The 13,282-nt window shown below is 38.7% G+C and overlaps 1 protein-coding gene across 2 annotated transcripts in view; it reads left to right on the plus strand.

The window, feature by feature from the left end:
* itpk1b (inositol-tetrakisphosphate 1-kinase b) overlaps positions 1–13,282 on the plus strand; it is a 108,632-nt gene that overhangs the window by 63,178 nt on the left and 32,172 nt on the right. For both annotated transcript variants that reach the window (XM_057858564.1, XM_057858565.1), the window contains 2 exons: positions 2,950–3,075; positions 12,516–12,633. In XM_057858564.1, the coding sequence (XP_057714547.1) occupies positions 2,950–3,075; positions 12,516–12,633 (244 nt within the window). The remainder of the gene's footprint in view (positions 1–2,949; positions 3,076–12,515; positions 12,634–13,282) is intronic.

Raw genomic sequence — 13,282 nt, forward strand, 5'->3', positions numbered from 1 at the left:
ACTAGCATGTTAACCATTTCCAGTTTGTTTGTTTTTTTTCCGAAATGCACGCACACAACACACACACACACACATTAAGCTATACTGCTGTAACGATTATGCCAATGAAACATTTTATGATGGCAGTTATGACCCCGAATAAAGCAAGCACATACACAAAAATAGTTGTAGCCATTAAACGGTCATATTGTAGGCCACACTCTTGGATGATACTTTATGCTGAGCTGATTGTAAATGGTAAATTGTACCATCATAAAAGCAATCGGAGAAGTCACAGATACAGATACAAAATAATGCGACATACTGATTGCTAGGTACAGTCATGAACTCATTGACTTCAGCCGCTTTGACAATGTTAGAGCCGCTGTTGGTGGTGATGTTGACTTTATTTCCCACGCAGAGAGCATTTGTTTCCGGACCTGAGCAATCATTTTATCCGTGTGATCGTCTGAGAAATAGGCAGTATCCAGCACTCGGGGTGTGCAAGCTCCCACTTGTTGTCTTTGAAATGGACCGTCAAACTGATGTAGGGCTCCATGGTTCGTCGTCCTTCTCGAATCCAAAATACAACCGACGTTGAGTTCTTTTTTTTGGCACCAACACTACGTGCGTCGAGTAATGCTATACTCGAAATGCCTGTGGCCTGGCTACCGGTTGCCGTTTCACTATTATCAGACTCAATCACGTTCACTTGTAGCGTTAGCGTACCGGTTGATAGCAACATGCTTCTGTTTGTTTGATTTTCTGATTGCCATGTGACTTGACACGTAAGCACATTGGCTATACTTTCTTAAAGGGGAAAGAGCATAGCCGAACAACACATAGTCAGAGCGGGCTAAAAAGACTTATATTTTTTTCGTTTCGTGAAAAAAACAAAACAAAACAAAACAAAAAACGAATTTAATGACATGGTCAGTCATCATGAAACATCTCGGTAACGGTAAATTTTCAGTAATCCACCCGGCTGTAGATCAGGTTCTAATGAATACTTTATAAAGTGGTTTAGAGCAGTTTGTAGAGGCGTGCGAATTTTCCGATTTTTAAATTATTCGCGATTCGGCCGTGGAAGATTTGAGAATGATTCACAAACATCTGAATTCTGATTATTTTTTTATACTAGGTAAAGGTGGGAATCTTTGGGTACCTAATGATTAGATTACGATTCAGAGGCTGCGATTCGATTATAAATCGATTATTGATGTCACCCAAACCCCCCCTAATAATGTTTTGTACATTAGTTCCAAAATAGTATAAAAATCCTATTAGGCTAAACCAAACTAATATTTAAGTATCAAGTTAACAGTTAAAAACATTACATAAAATACTCCATTCTGTATCAGCAGCTTTAAACTACATTCAATTCATTTAATGATGTGAATCAACCGTTAAAGTTGATAAAATTGCTCCCGTTATTCCATAATTTCCCTTCTGTCTACTTAGAACATGTCAAAAATTTAAAACTGTTTCATTATTTAAATATAGATTCAAGTCAAGATTTTGCTGATTTAGGAGTATTTCAGATAAAAAGTTAATTAGGTTCGCTTCAACAGAGCCTTCTAGAGAAGGCTACTGCTTTAAGATGGCGGCTGTTTACAACGCGGCAACTACTAAACGGCAACCCTGTCGTTTCACATCTAGTTCTTTTTATATATTCTAACACCACAGTCGTCTGTCATTTAGCATCTAGTTCTGCATATATGTGATATCTACTATAGCCCTATGTTTGTAGCAACTAGCAACTGGGCGTTGTTTGAACCAGCTGTCGGCCGCAGTCAGGTATTTTTGTTTTTTTTTTATCTGGCGGCATGAGTTGAACATGATATTTGCTCTCAGTCCGTTCCTCATTGCGTCCTGAAGACCGTGCTGACTGTGTTTTAGTTCTACTTTACCTGGTATAATTCAATAATCGGAATTTGGATGTTTGTGAATTGTCCTCGAATCTTCCATGGCCGAATCGCGAATAATCTAAGAATCGGAAATTTAGATAAAAAAAAACAATAATACCTGACTGCGGCCTACAGCCGCTACAACAACATAGTGCTACGGTAGAGATCACATATACAGTGGGGAAAACAAGTATTTGATACACTGCCAATTGGTTTTCCCATTGACTGTGTATCGAATACTTGTTCTCCCCACTGAATATGGAACTAGATGCAAAATGACAGACAACGGCGGTGTTAGAACATGTATAGAGAACTAGATGCGAAATGACAGACTTGCCGGCGTTAGTACACAGCCGCCATCTTAAAGCGGTAGACTTCTCTGTTGTAGCAAACCTAATTAACTTTTTATCTAAAATACTGTACTCCTAAATTGGCAAAGTCTTGACTTGGGGTGCATCAATAATCGAATCGTAGCCTCTAAATTGTAATTGAACTGTTGGGTGCCCCAAGATTCCCAGCTTTTGCAGTTTGAGTTGAATGTTTTGATTAGTGTGTAGAAAGGCTGAAAATCTATTCATATTATTCCTATTTATTGCAGATTGTTTGGAACACGGACTCAATTTTTATAGGAAGGCTGAAAATGTATTCATATTATCCCTATTTATTGCAGATTTTCTGGAACATAGACTCAATTTTTAGTGGGTTTCCTAGTTATTTACCAAATGTTTTTTTTTAAAGTGTACAATAACACATGATGTTGCTTGTGCGGACCTTGCAGACCAGAGATGGTTGTATAATAAGGGATCCATCTGTCTGGTCCCATTGCAGTCACATTGGCAGATATCTGATTCGTATTGTAATTTATCTACATTTAGTAGAGGCACCATCCTGATATGAAGATATTCGCTCTCATGCTTTATTTTTTTTTTTTTTTAAATCTCTTCACGCTGCAACTCATTGAAATTGTGACAGACAGGCACAAAAAATGAGCATGTAGTGTAAATTTAGTTTTAGTTAAATGCACATTTGAAATTTTAATCCAGTTTTCCAATGTTCTCCATAGTTGGACCTGAACCAACCCCTGGAAGAGCAGGGTCCTCTGGACGTCATCATCCACAAACTGACGGACCTGATCCTGGAGGCTGACCAAAATGATTCTCAGGCCGTGGTGCTGGTGCAAAGAGTGCAGGTATTGTTCACTGCTAATCCACTATCAAGTGTATTTATGAGCCACAAAAGGCGAGCACGTTGACGACCTTGTTTCATCTTTGTGATGTCCCTCACTGTTCTTGTTTTTCTCAAGTTGCATAGCAGGTCACTGCTCCTTCATGTATTCTGTGGTCTTCTTTGAAATATTTCTTTAGCTGCTAGTGAAAACAAACAAAAAAAAGACTTGTTGTTAAATAACTCACTATCTATATGTGGAAGGCTCAGTCTCAGACAAGCCATGATCAGCGTCTGGCAACTTTAACCCCTCAAAGGGCAGTCATTTAACTCATTGCCAGCCATTGACGGCGTCCAATCCATTTTGACGGTGAGCTCGGTCAATAGCACTGAAAGATGAGCATTCATAGCCTGCCATCCCGAATAAATACAATGAAAGTTAGACTTATCGGGGTCCATAACCAGAGTGTTTCTGTTTTAAATTCATTTTAAAGTGATTAATTTCATATTTTATGGATTTTTTAAATGGTATTTATTAGTGTTGCACTGATACCATTTTTTGGCCCCGATACCGATACCTGGCTGTGCAGTATCGGCCGATACCGATACCATACCGATACCACCCCGTTTATATATATATATATATATATATATATATATATATATATATATATATATATATGTATACACACACATACTTTTTTTTTCTTAATTTTTTTTTTTCCTCCAAAGAGCTACGTAATTGGATGTGAAATCATTGCTATCAAGGCTTTGCCAGGCTGTTGCTTACCTTTGCAAAATAGGAAAAAGTACACTAAACCCTAGTAGACAATAGTTGAATAAACCTTTGGCTCTCAAAGGCCAAAATAGTGCTAAATTTGTGAAATTAATAAAACATGTATAATACTAGCCCAACAGTAAGAAAGTAAAAATAAATTCATAATAATAAACTCTGAATGAACTGAATAAACTTTTTTAAACCTCTCAAAGTCCAAACAGTGCAACTTTCATGAAATTATTGTCACAATCTGCTGCTGGTTAGGTTGTGTTTGTTGCTGGGCTGGTAGTGGGGGCGTTCCTGACATCGCACTTGAATCCAATGCAGGCTCATCAACGCAGCATTTAAGCACGGGTGATCTCAGAGAAGGCTGCCGAGATATTTGCCTTGCTGATCGCTATTTGACATCTGGCATAATAATCTCGCTACATTTGCTTGTTACGCCCCTGCATTGGGTTTTTCTGTTAGTGTGCTGCTCTCGTTTGTAACCGCTGCCTATTGTCTTAGTTAACCTTCGAGTTTGTCAGTCGACCTGCTGTCACGGACTCCTTTTGTTATTTCTACTATCCCGCGATCGCGTGTTATTTTTTGTTTGCAATCATTAAACCCTTTTATGTATCCCCCGCTTCGAGGTTCAACCTTGTTTCCGCATTTGCGGACGCTAACAATTATAAGTAATAATAATTGACCACAGCATCCCGTCTCTCCTTTTTTTCGGGAGGTGGGAGTCCCTTATTTCTATTTCTGAAAGGTGGCAACCCTACTTTGGAAACACTTCCCAAATTACTGCGGCATTTCTTTCAGTAAAAGACAATAAAAGTAAAGTAGACAAAGTGAACTGACCAGAGATTGTTGCTCCGGTCCAGCGGCCTTCTTCCTCTGGATAGCAGTCCTGCTCTTGCAGGCTCAAACTCGTAGTGTTCGTTCACGTTTCGTCTTCAAATGTTTTATCAAGTTCGAGGTATTGAAACTGGCCGATTTAACTCCACATCTCCAAACTTTCAGGCCGCAAATCTTGCATGCAGCCATTGATTTTAATCGACGGGATTTCTATTTGGAAATATTTCCCGACCGCCGCCATATTTCCTGTTTTGTTTTTCGTCCATATGAAAAAGCCCCCTTTTGATTGGTCAGGAGTGGCTATTGGCCCGCTCTCATTGGTCTGGAGCAGGCCAATAGCGATAGCTGCTTGGTGTTCACGTGTCATCACACAACACAGAGACAGAGTGTAGTGAGTGCCAGGAGGAGAAAAAGGCTGTGGTCAAATGTTATAATAATGGACCGGTAAATGGTATCGGTGCCGTCTTTGTTGGTACTCGCCGATACCGATACCACCATTTCGGGCCGGATCGGCACCCCCTGCCGATACTAGTATCGGTATCTGTGCATCTTTAGTATTTATGAATAAATATTACAAGAAAAATAATGATGAAGAAGTTATGACTGTTTAAAATTTGTTGTAAGACCAAATGCCGAGGGTCTTTTCATTCCTGTTTGGACCCCTCCGCTTCAACAAAAATTCAATACTTTTCATCAGATACCTAAACACATGTCTTTAGGCTCCCCTGATGCAGGTTTGAGGTCAATTGATTTTTTTCCCGAGGAGGAGGAGCCTTTCTTGTAAAAAAGCGTTTCCTGTTCCCACTAGGGGGCGCCAGGCCTAGTGGTTAATATTTCAATGCAGTCGTGTTCAGGCCAGGATACCGCTCATGCATCCCAGATATGAAAAATTGCACCTTGTATCAGGAAGTTATTAGTCATTTACTGAATTTGGCGTATTGCCAAAAAACGCCCGACTGTGGTACCCTGCCCAGGTCAGGCCTGTGAATGAAAACTCACCGATTGATAACTTAACATCTCATATGTCTCATGAACAGTCGCACCAATTTTGAGGAGGATCCAACTAATTGCCTAGGCGCAATGGTCTCAAACGTGCACGCTGTTTATCGACATTCAATCCAAAACCCGATTTCCTTTTGGGTTTGGAATATGGGTGCAAGAGACTTTTTGGAGCACTTTTGCACAATATTTCCAAATTTCATTGTGCTACGTTGAAAAAAAAACTAAAAAGACTTTAAAACTTTTTTAAAATTTCATGGAGGGGCCACTGAGCCATTCTGTTACGTTTTTTTGGCAACATTGCAAAATTATTGAGATTTACGCAAAGGCGCGTACATTTGCAAATTTTGGTGAGTTTTCGAGCATGTCGGGCCTAAAAAAACAAATATATAACTGTCATTTTTTGACCATTAGACACACCCACACCCCCCAAATTTTACAAGAAATCTGTATATATATATATATATATATATATATATATATATATTTATAAAATAAATAAACTGTATACTACGGTTCAAAAGTTTGGGCTCAAAGCGACCCCAAACTTGAACCGTAGTATACATAATGAAAAATGGCGTATGATACACTACGGTTCAAAAGTTTGGGGTGTACTGTTGACTGCTAGGGTGAGTGGCTGTTCATCTCAAGCTCGGGTTCTCTAACAGAGGCCTGGGAGCTTGAGGGTGCTGCGCAGTGTCCTGTTCCTAGGACTGCGCTTTTCTGGACGGAGATGTCTGATGTTTCGCCACGCATCTGCTGGAGCCATTTCTCCATTGTGGGGGACACAGTGCCCCTAATGCTCCTATGACCACAGACACCACTGTTGCTTTCTGGTCCTTCAAGCCGGATACACACACACACACACGCACGCACACATACAGTATATATATATATACAGTATATTTATATAATATAAAAAAGCTGCACTGGCTACAGGTGTCCACATTGTATTTAGGGATATTTACATATTTAAAAATCCATATATGTGTAAGTCACACTGGACTAAAAAACACAGGATTCAAAAGTAGCGGCTTATAGTTTGAAAATGACCAACGTTCATTCCCGGTTCAAATGGATCGGACGTCTACTGGTGTTTAAATTGGCAACAGAAGGATGAAAAGAGACACGATTCATTCCAAATGGAGTTTTCATTTTCACTTAAACCTGCTGTGACTTTAGTCATTGAGTGTTTTCATGATTACATGGACTGTGTTGACAAGACAATCCTGCTGGGCATCAATTGAAGTGGAGCAAACAGTCCTGTTGTTGGTCTATTTATCTGAACGCAACATTAATCAGCGATGGCTGGAGTGTTTCTTTTGTTTTGACCCTAAACGGCCTTTTGTTTGGTGGCTGCCGTAAGCCTGTTTAGTCAGACGACTGATGATGAAAGTGGTCAAATGATTGACCTCAGCCTTAGATTTGATCCTCTCGCCAAACCAGATCAGCTGCCGGAAAACAAAGGCATTTTCTAACCACTCGTTTTTTTGGTTTTGTTATTTTTACACTGCCTTCTTTGTCTGTGCTAAATGCATTTTATACCTGAAAGAAACAGGAAGTACTTGTGTTCTTTTAAACTTCTGGAAGATTACTGTGGCTTTAAATTTGGCTGTGGGATGTTTGACTTATATTATGAGCCTACTTCATCATTCTTTTACATCTGTGCCAATCCTGCAGATAAATTCTGATCTACATTAGAGCTGTCCCGACTAGTCGACAATGTCGACGTCATCGATGACGTAAATGCGTTGACGGGCAAAACATACCGTCGACGGGTATTGACGGGTTAAAAAAAAATTACATGCGGATAAAGTTTAGAATGGCGGGCGCTCGCGGTTGTTACTAACACCCCCATGGGGGCCGCTGTTATTTCAATATGACCGGCATTGTCAGATTGAGCAAAGAGGAAGAAAGTGGGCGAGCGAGAGAGAGGGAGCGAAACGGAGTGAGATCGGTGAGTTTGGATTGGAAAATGCGCAGGTAGCGCGGAGTTCAGTGGCTACAGCCCCTGCGTTTTTGTTTAGGACAATAAAAGTATCCATAAATAGCCATCCGACGCCTCTCGGTGTTTTTATGCATGCCGCCGCCTTCCTGAGAAGGACATGGGCCGAAGCGACGACAACGAGCCAAGTGAATCGCCGGTTCACTCCACACTATGTCAAGGAGTTGAAAACACCGCCAATTACCAAAAAGGGCAGAATTGGTGACACATGAAAGTGGCATAAAGCCAAAAAAGCGGACCAGAATAGCCAGAGCCTGGAATAATTTCAAGGAAAATATGGAGGGTGCCACTGTGTGTACTCTTTGCTAAGCTGAGCTCGCATACCACGGTAGCACGTCGGCTATCAACGAACACTTGAAGCGCCGTCACCCAAGTATAATTTTCCAAGACAACAAGAAACAACAGGCTAGCGGATTGTAAGTCCATACAACTGTCAAACGATTTTTTAAAATGTAAGTTACCTTTTATGTGCGTCATACCAACGTACATTTTTATTTAAGAAAATAATTAATGTATATAATTATATATATATATATAATTATATATACATGTATATATATATATATATATATTTTTAAATTATTATTACATTTATTAGGATCATGGAAGCTCCCACTTGGGGAAAATATATACATACATCCTGTATATACATAATATAATGAAAATATGTATGGAAACGGCACTGGCCTGCTTACTGTAATCCATGACTGCACTAATGTTAGTCACTTTATATTATAAAGTATCATTGTGTATATACATATAGTAGTATACTATAAAATTAATACTATATATTTTGTTACTGTGAGTATGTGTGCATCTCATTCAAAATAGTTGTGGTAATATTTCAGTGTGCCCTCTACTTTTTCTATTTTCAGGTTAAAACAAACAAAAGTTGAACAGTTTTTCCCCTCCCCCAAAAATGCGGAATGCACACCAGAAAAAGCATCTGAACTCACACAAAGTACAGTATTCTGAAAATGGTTGTCCGAGACATTGCAATTCATTTTAACATTTAGAACAATATAGACACTTGCCACGTTTACATGAAGCCAGATATTCCAATTACAATCGGAATATTTGTTCAAACTGAATAAATGTGTTCCATATAAACACCTCATTCGGAATGAACAGGCCCAAACCGAATGGAAGTTCATTCCGATTCACAGGGGTGGAATATTCCTTTTCCCAAACCGATTAGAAGTAAAATTATATCATGTAAACAGGGAAGCGGAATGGTGTCTGGTTGCGTTCTTTCTGCGCATGCTCCGTACTGACGTCACTCGGTGACGTAAGTAACGTCACTTGCAACATGGCTTCCAAGCACATGCACAGCGCACCCACACAACTTTTTAAATGAACGGCGTATCATTCTGAAGTTTTGTTTCCACTCGAAAAGTTAAAACAGCAGCTGATCTGACGATCGATCTCCATGTTTTGCAACGTGACGCTTTGTTTTGATTAATCTGCGCATGTCAGACGGCAGTTGTCAAACGTCGTTTCGGACATGTAAACGCTGGATCGGAATAGATGAAGTGACATGTAAACAGCTGATGTGAAATTTCCATTCGGAATGATTTGAATCGGTATGAATAAAAGTCAGCATGTAAACGTGGCTAATGACATACCACAAAAAGAGTAAGAATTGGTTTGACTCCTGTTAAAGAGGTGAAGTCTCAGTGTTTCCGTTTACTTTTTTTTTTGCACTAGTTAATGCCAGCATCATTTGACCTCATTGTTTGTGATTTATTATTGATTTATTATTATTATTATTTATTATATTGATTTATGTTATTTATTTATACGCTAATAAAGAATGTAGGTGTTCCAAAATGTTTTTTGTGAATAAATAAGCTTCAACAAAAATTTCATTATTAAAGTAGTAAAGAAAAATATTTAAAAATTATTAGATTAGTCGAAGAATCGTAAAAATAGTCGGCTGACTAATTGGGAGGAAATTAGTCGTTTGGGACAGCCCTACTACAGTATACTATACTATTAATGCTAGGTATTTTTTTAAGAATTGTTTTGAATCATGTTGGAAAGGAGAAGTCAATGTTCTGAATCTGTTTACATTCCATTCTTTTGCACAAGTTAATTCTATCAGCATTTGAAGTCATTGTTTATTTGTGATTTATTATAGTTATTTATCTGATTATTTGTACTTCAATAAAGAATTTAAGTGTTCCAAAATGTTTTTGTGAATTGATAAGAGTCAACAGAAATTTCATTGCTAAATTAGTTAAAAAAAAAAAAAAAATTTTTTTAAATTATAAGATTAGTCGACTAATCGTAAAAATAGTCGGCTGACTAATCGGGAGAAAATTAGTCGTTTAGGACCGCCCTAATCTACATTATAACAATTCTGTCGCAAGCGTGCATTGGGCACATTTCATTTTAGGTCAGCCTGTGATGTCGGTCAGCGCTCTTTTAAAAGCGCTGTGTGTCAAGGCGCGGCGGCCTGTTTGTTGAACACGCGCATCCAGCCGATGGGGTTTGCGTGTTGGGAAAGAACACACCGGGGTGAGATGGAAGCGAGGACGGACGGAATGCCATTACATAAAACTGGCGACCTAGCGCAGGCCTGACGGTCGAGCGATGATGTAATCCGAGGAGAGCGGCTGGCATACGTCTCATTTTCTGTCGAGGGTCCCTTTGATGGAATGCCGGTGTTTAGATGACATCTCTGCATGTGTTTTACGTTGACATTCCATTTCTATCTCAACGTGCTCTCGTTCACTCAAATTTTTCTTTCGGTCCAGCTTTATTTGGTGGGTAGGAGCGGGAAGAGTTGTTATTTTTAAAGCAATAATAAATGGCCTCAAATGTGCAAAAAATGTCATATGAAATAAATCAATACTCAAATAATTGTCTCAGGTGTCGTCATAAATTTGAAAAAAGTCGTACAGGTAGTTCTCATGTTACGTGTTAAGTGATTTCGTCCTCCATTTTGGCTCCAGTATTTTATTTTTTGTCGCGTAAATAATACCTTATTGTACCTGACAGTGTCTTATTTTTTACTTTGTTAATATAATGCGTTCTGTCCTCACTAAACGGGAAGTTGTTCAGCTTGACAGACAGAAAACAAGGCAATTGTGGTTTTTGAAGCTTTTGAATTCCTTTTGAAAATTTGTAAAGCTATAACACACATATGTACGCTTATGTACAAAACGACACGCATTTTAACAATAAAACACTTGACACAAAACAATTGGTGTTCAAACGCCCATCTAGTCTGATCAATATTTAAATTTAGTAGATTAAATTAGGCTAATTTGCCTGACAAGAGTCCGCTATCTTAACTCGTTCATAACCTGGGGACTACAGTACTTGTACATTATATTTTGCGATTGGTAGCAAGAGATGGCCTGGAATGAATCCAACTTGCTAAAAATATGATGGAAATATTTTGAATGGGCTCTTTTTTCCCCCCAGTTTAAAATTTGGTCTACTTCAACCACAAAGTCCGTTGCAAACAATGTCAAAGATGGCGCCGTATTTCGCTCAGGAAACTTGTCAATAAGATCGTAGACATATTATGTAGGGCTGTCCCAAACGACTAATTTTCTCCCGATTAGTCAGCCGACTATTTTTACGATTAGTCGACTAATCTAATAATTAAATTTTTTTTTTTTTTTTAACTAATTTAGCAATGAAATTTTTGTTGACGCTTATCAATTCACAAAAAACATATTGGAACACTCAAATCATTTATTAAAGTACAAATAAACACGTAAATAACAATAATAAATCACAAATAAACAATGAGTTCAAATGCTGATAGAATTAACTAGTGTAGCATCCCGATTGAAAAGATGGTCTCTTAAACTGATGGTTTACAACTTTTATTCCATCCTTGATGTAAACACACCGTAAAGGCTACGGTGCACACAAATAAAGCAACACAATTAGAAATTAACAAAAACTTTTCACCTTTTTACTTTTAAACCTTATTTATATATCAATGAAATGCCTACATGAATTACCATTACCTTATCATTGACAATCTCTCCCTTGAGTGCAATCACTGTATATACTGTATATATTTATGACCTTTTAACCTTATATAATTTTCTATAACATAAAATTAACCATAACATGAAATAAACCTTTCAATTAGCATTAAGAACAATACTAATAGCACTTATAGGCCCATTGTCAATGAAACATTATTATTTAGTAAGGCGACAGCACCCTCTGGTGTACAAAAAATGAAGAAAAAAAAAATTACAAACTGCGTGAAGGCGCTTGAGGTGTTTATTCACGGCCGACGTGCAGCCAAGCTTGGCACTAAAGAGACAGGACAGAAGAGCGTACTCTCCTTTGTTTCTTTGAAATAAGTCGATGTTTTGGACACTCTGGTGCGCTTTTTTTGGCTTTGTGCCGCTTTCCCCGCTTGCAAACAGAGCATCCGAAATTCTAACTTTCCACGCATATATTTTTTTAACCCTTCATTAACCGTCGACGGGATGTTGTGCTCGTCGACGGATTTACGTCATCGATTACGTCGACTATGTCGACTAGTCGGGACAGCTCTAATATTATGGCCGTATTGTCGAGCCAGTCCACTGACGCGCACACTACGCTCATATTTTTCTATCATTTCCATCTTAATTTCAATGGTAAGCAATCATCACCGTTTTCCTTTTTTCACCACCTGTTCAAACCTGCATGTTGATATCCATCACAAGAAAATCTGTCATCTTGCGGGAAACAATGAAATTGCAATGCTATCGTAAATCGTTGTATTTTGAGCATGTCATCATATGTCGAGACAAATGACGAGTCCAATTTTACATCGGATTTCAAAAGGATTGTATGATTGAAAAGTGTCTATGCTCTCCAGGACTACATCGACGCTCACCCCGAGACCATTGTTCTCGACCCGCTGCCGGCTATCAGGACTCTCTTGGACCGCTGCAAGTCTTACCAGCTAATCCACAGGATAGAAAGCTGTATGCAAGGTGAGAAGAGTTGCCTACCGTAAGTCAAATTAATTTAACGAAATGTCCGTGAGGATCTCGATTCCTCCCAAATATCATTTTGGTGGCCGTTTTATACAACAGACAATTGAAGACGGCGGGCATTGTTCTTGCTAAAGCGGGGGTCAGCAACCCGCGGTTCTAAAGCCATATGCAGCTCTTTAGCGCGGAGCTTTTTCAAAAATGTTTGAAAATGGAAAAAGATGGGAGAGGGAAATATATTTTTAGTTTTAATATGGTTTCTGTAGGAGGAAAAACATGACACAAACATTCTTATAATTCATTAATATTGTAATGAAGTTAAACTTGAGGTGGCATTGGCATTCTCCATAGGACGCACTACAGGGAAAATAAACATTTACTGTATTTTCCGCACTATAGGCACATTAGAGTATAGGGTGCACCTTCAATGAATGGCCCGTTTTAAAACAGTTTTCATGTATAGGACACACTGCATTATAAGGCGCAGTAGTAGTAGTGGTTGGCGTTGCGTTATACGTCCACAAGATGGAGCTAAGCTAAATGGAATCAGGGTTATTGATATTGTGGCGGCATGCCACACTAAAATAAAAGCCGCCACGCCTGGCAAAAGAGATGTTTTCTTTTTGTAAAAATTATTATTATTTAAAGA

This window comes from Corythoichthys intestinalis, chromosome 15 (assembly GCF_030265065.1).
Source record: "Corythoichthys intestinalis isolate RoL2023-P3 chromosome 15, ASM3026506v1, whole genome shotgun sequence".
NCBI lineage: Eukaryota > Metazoa > Chordata > Actinopteri > Syngnathiformes > Syngnathidae > Corythoichthys > Corythoichthys intestinalis.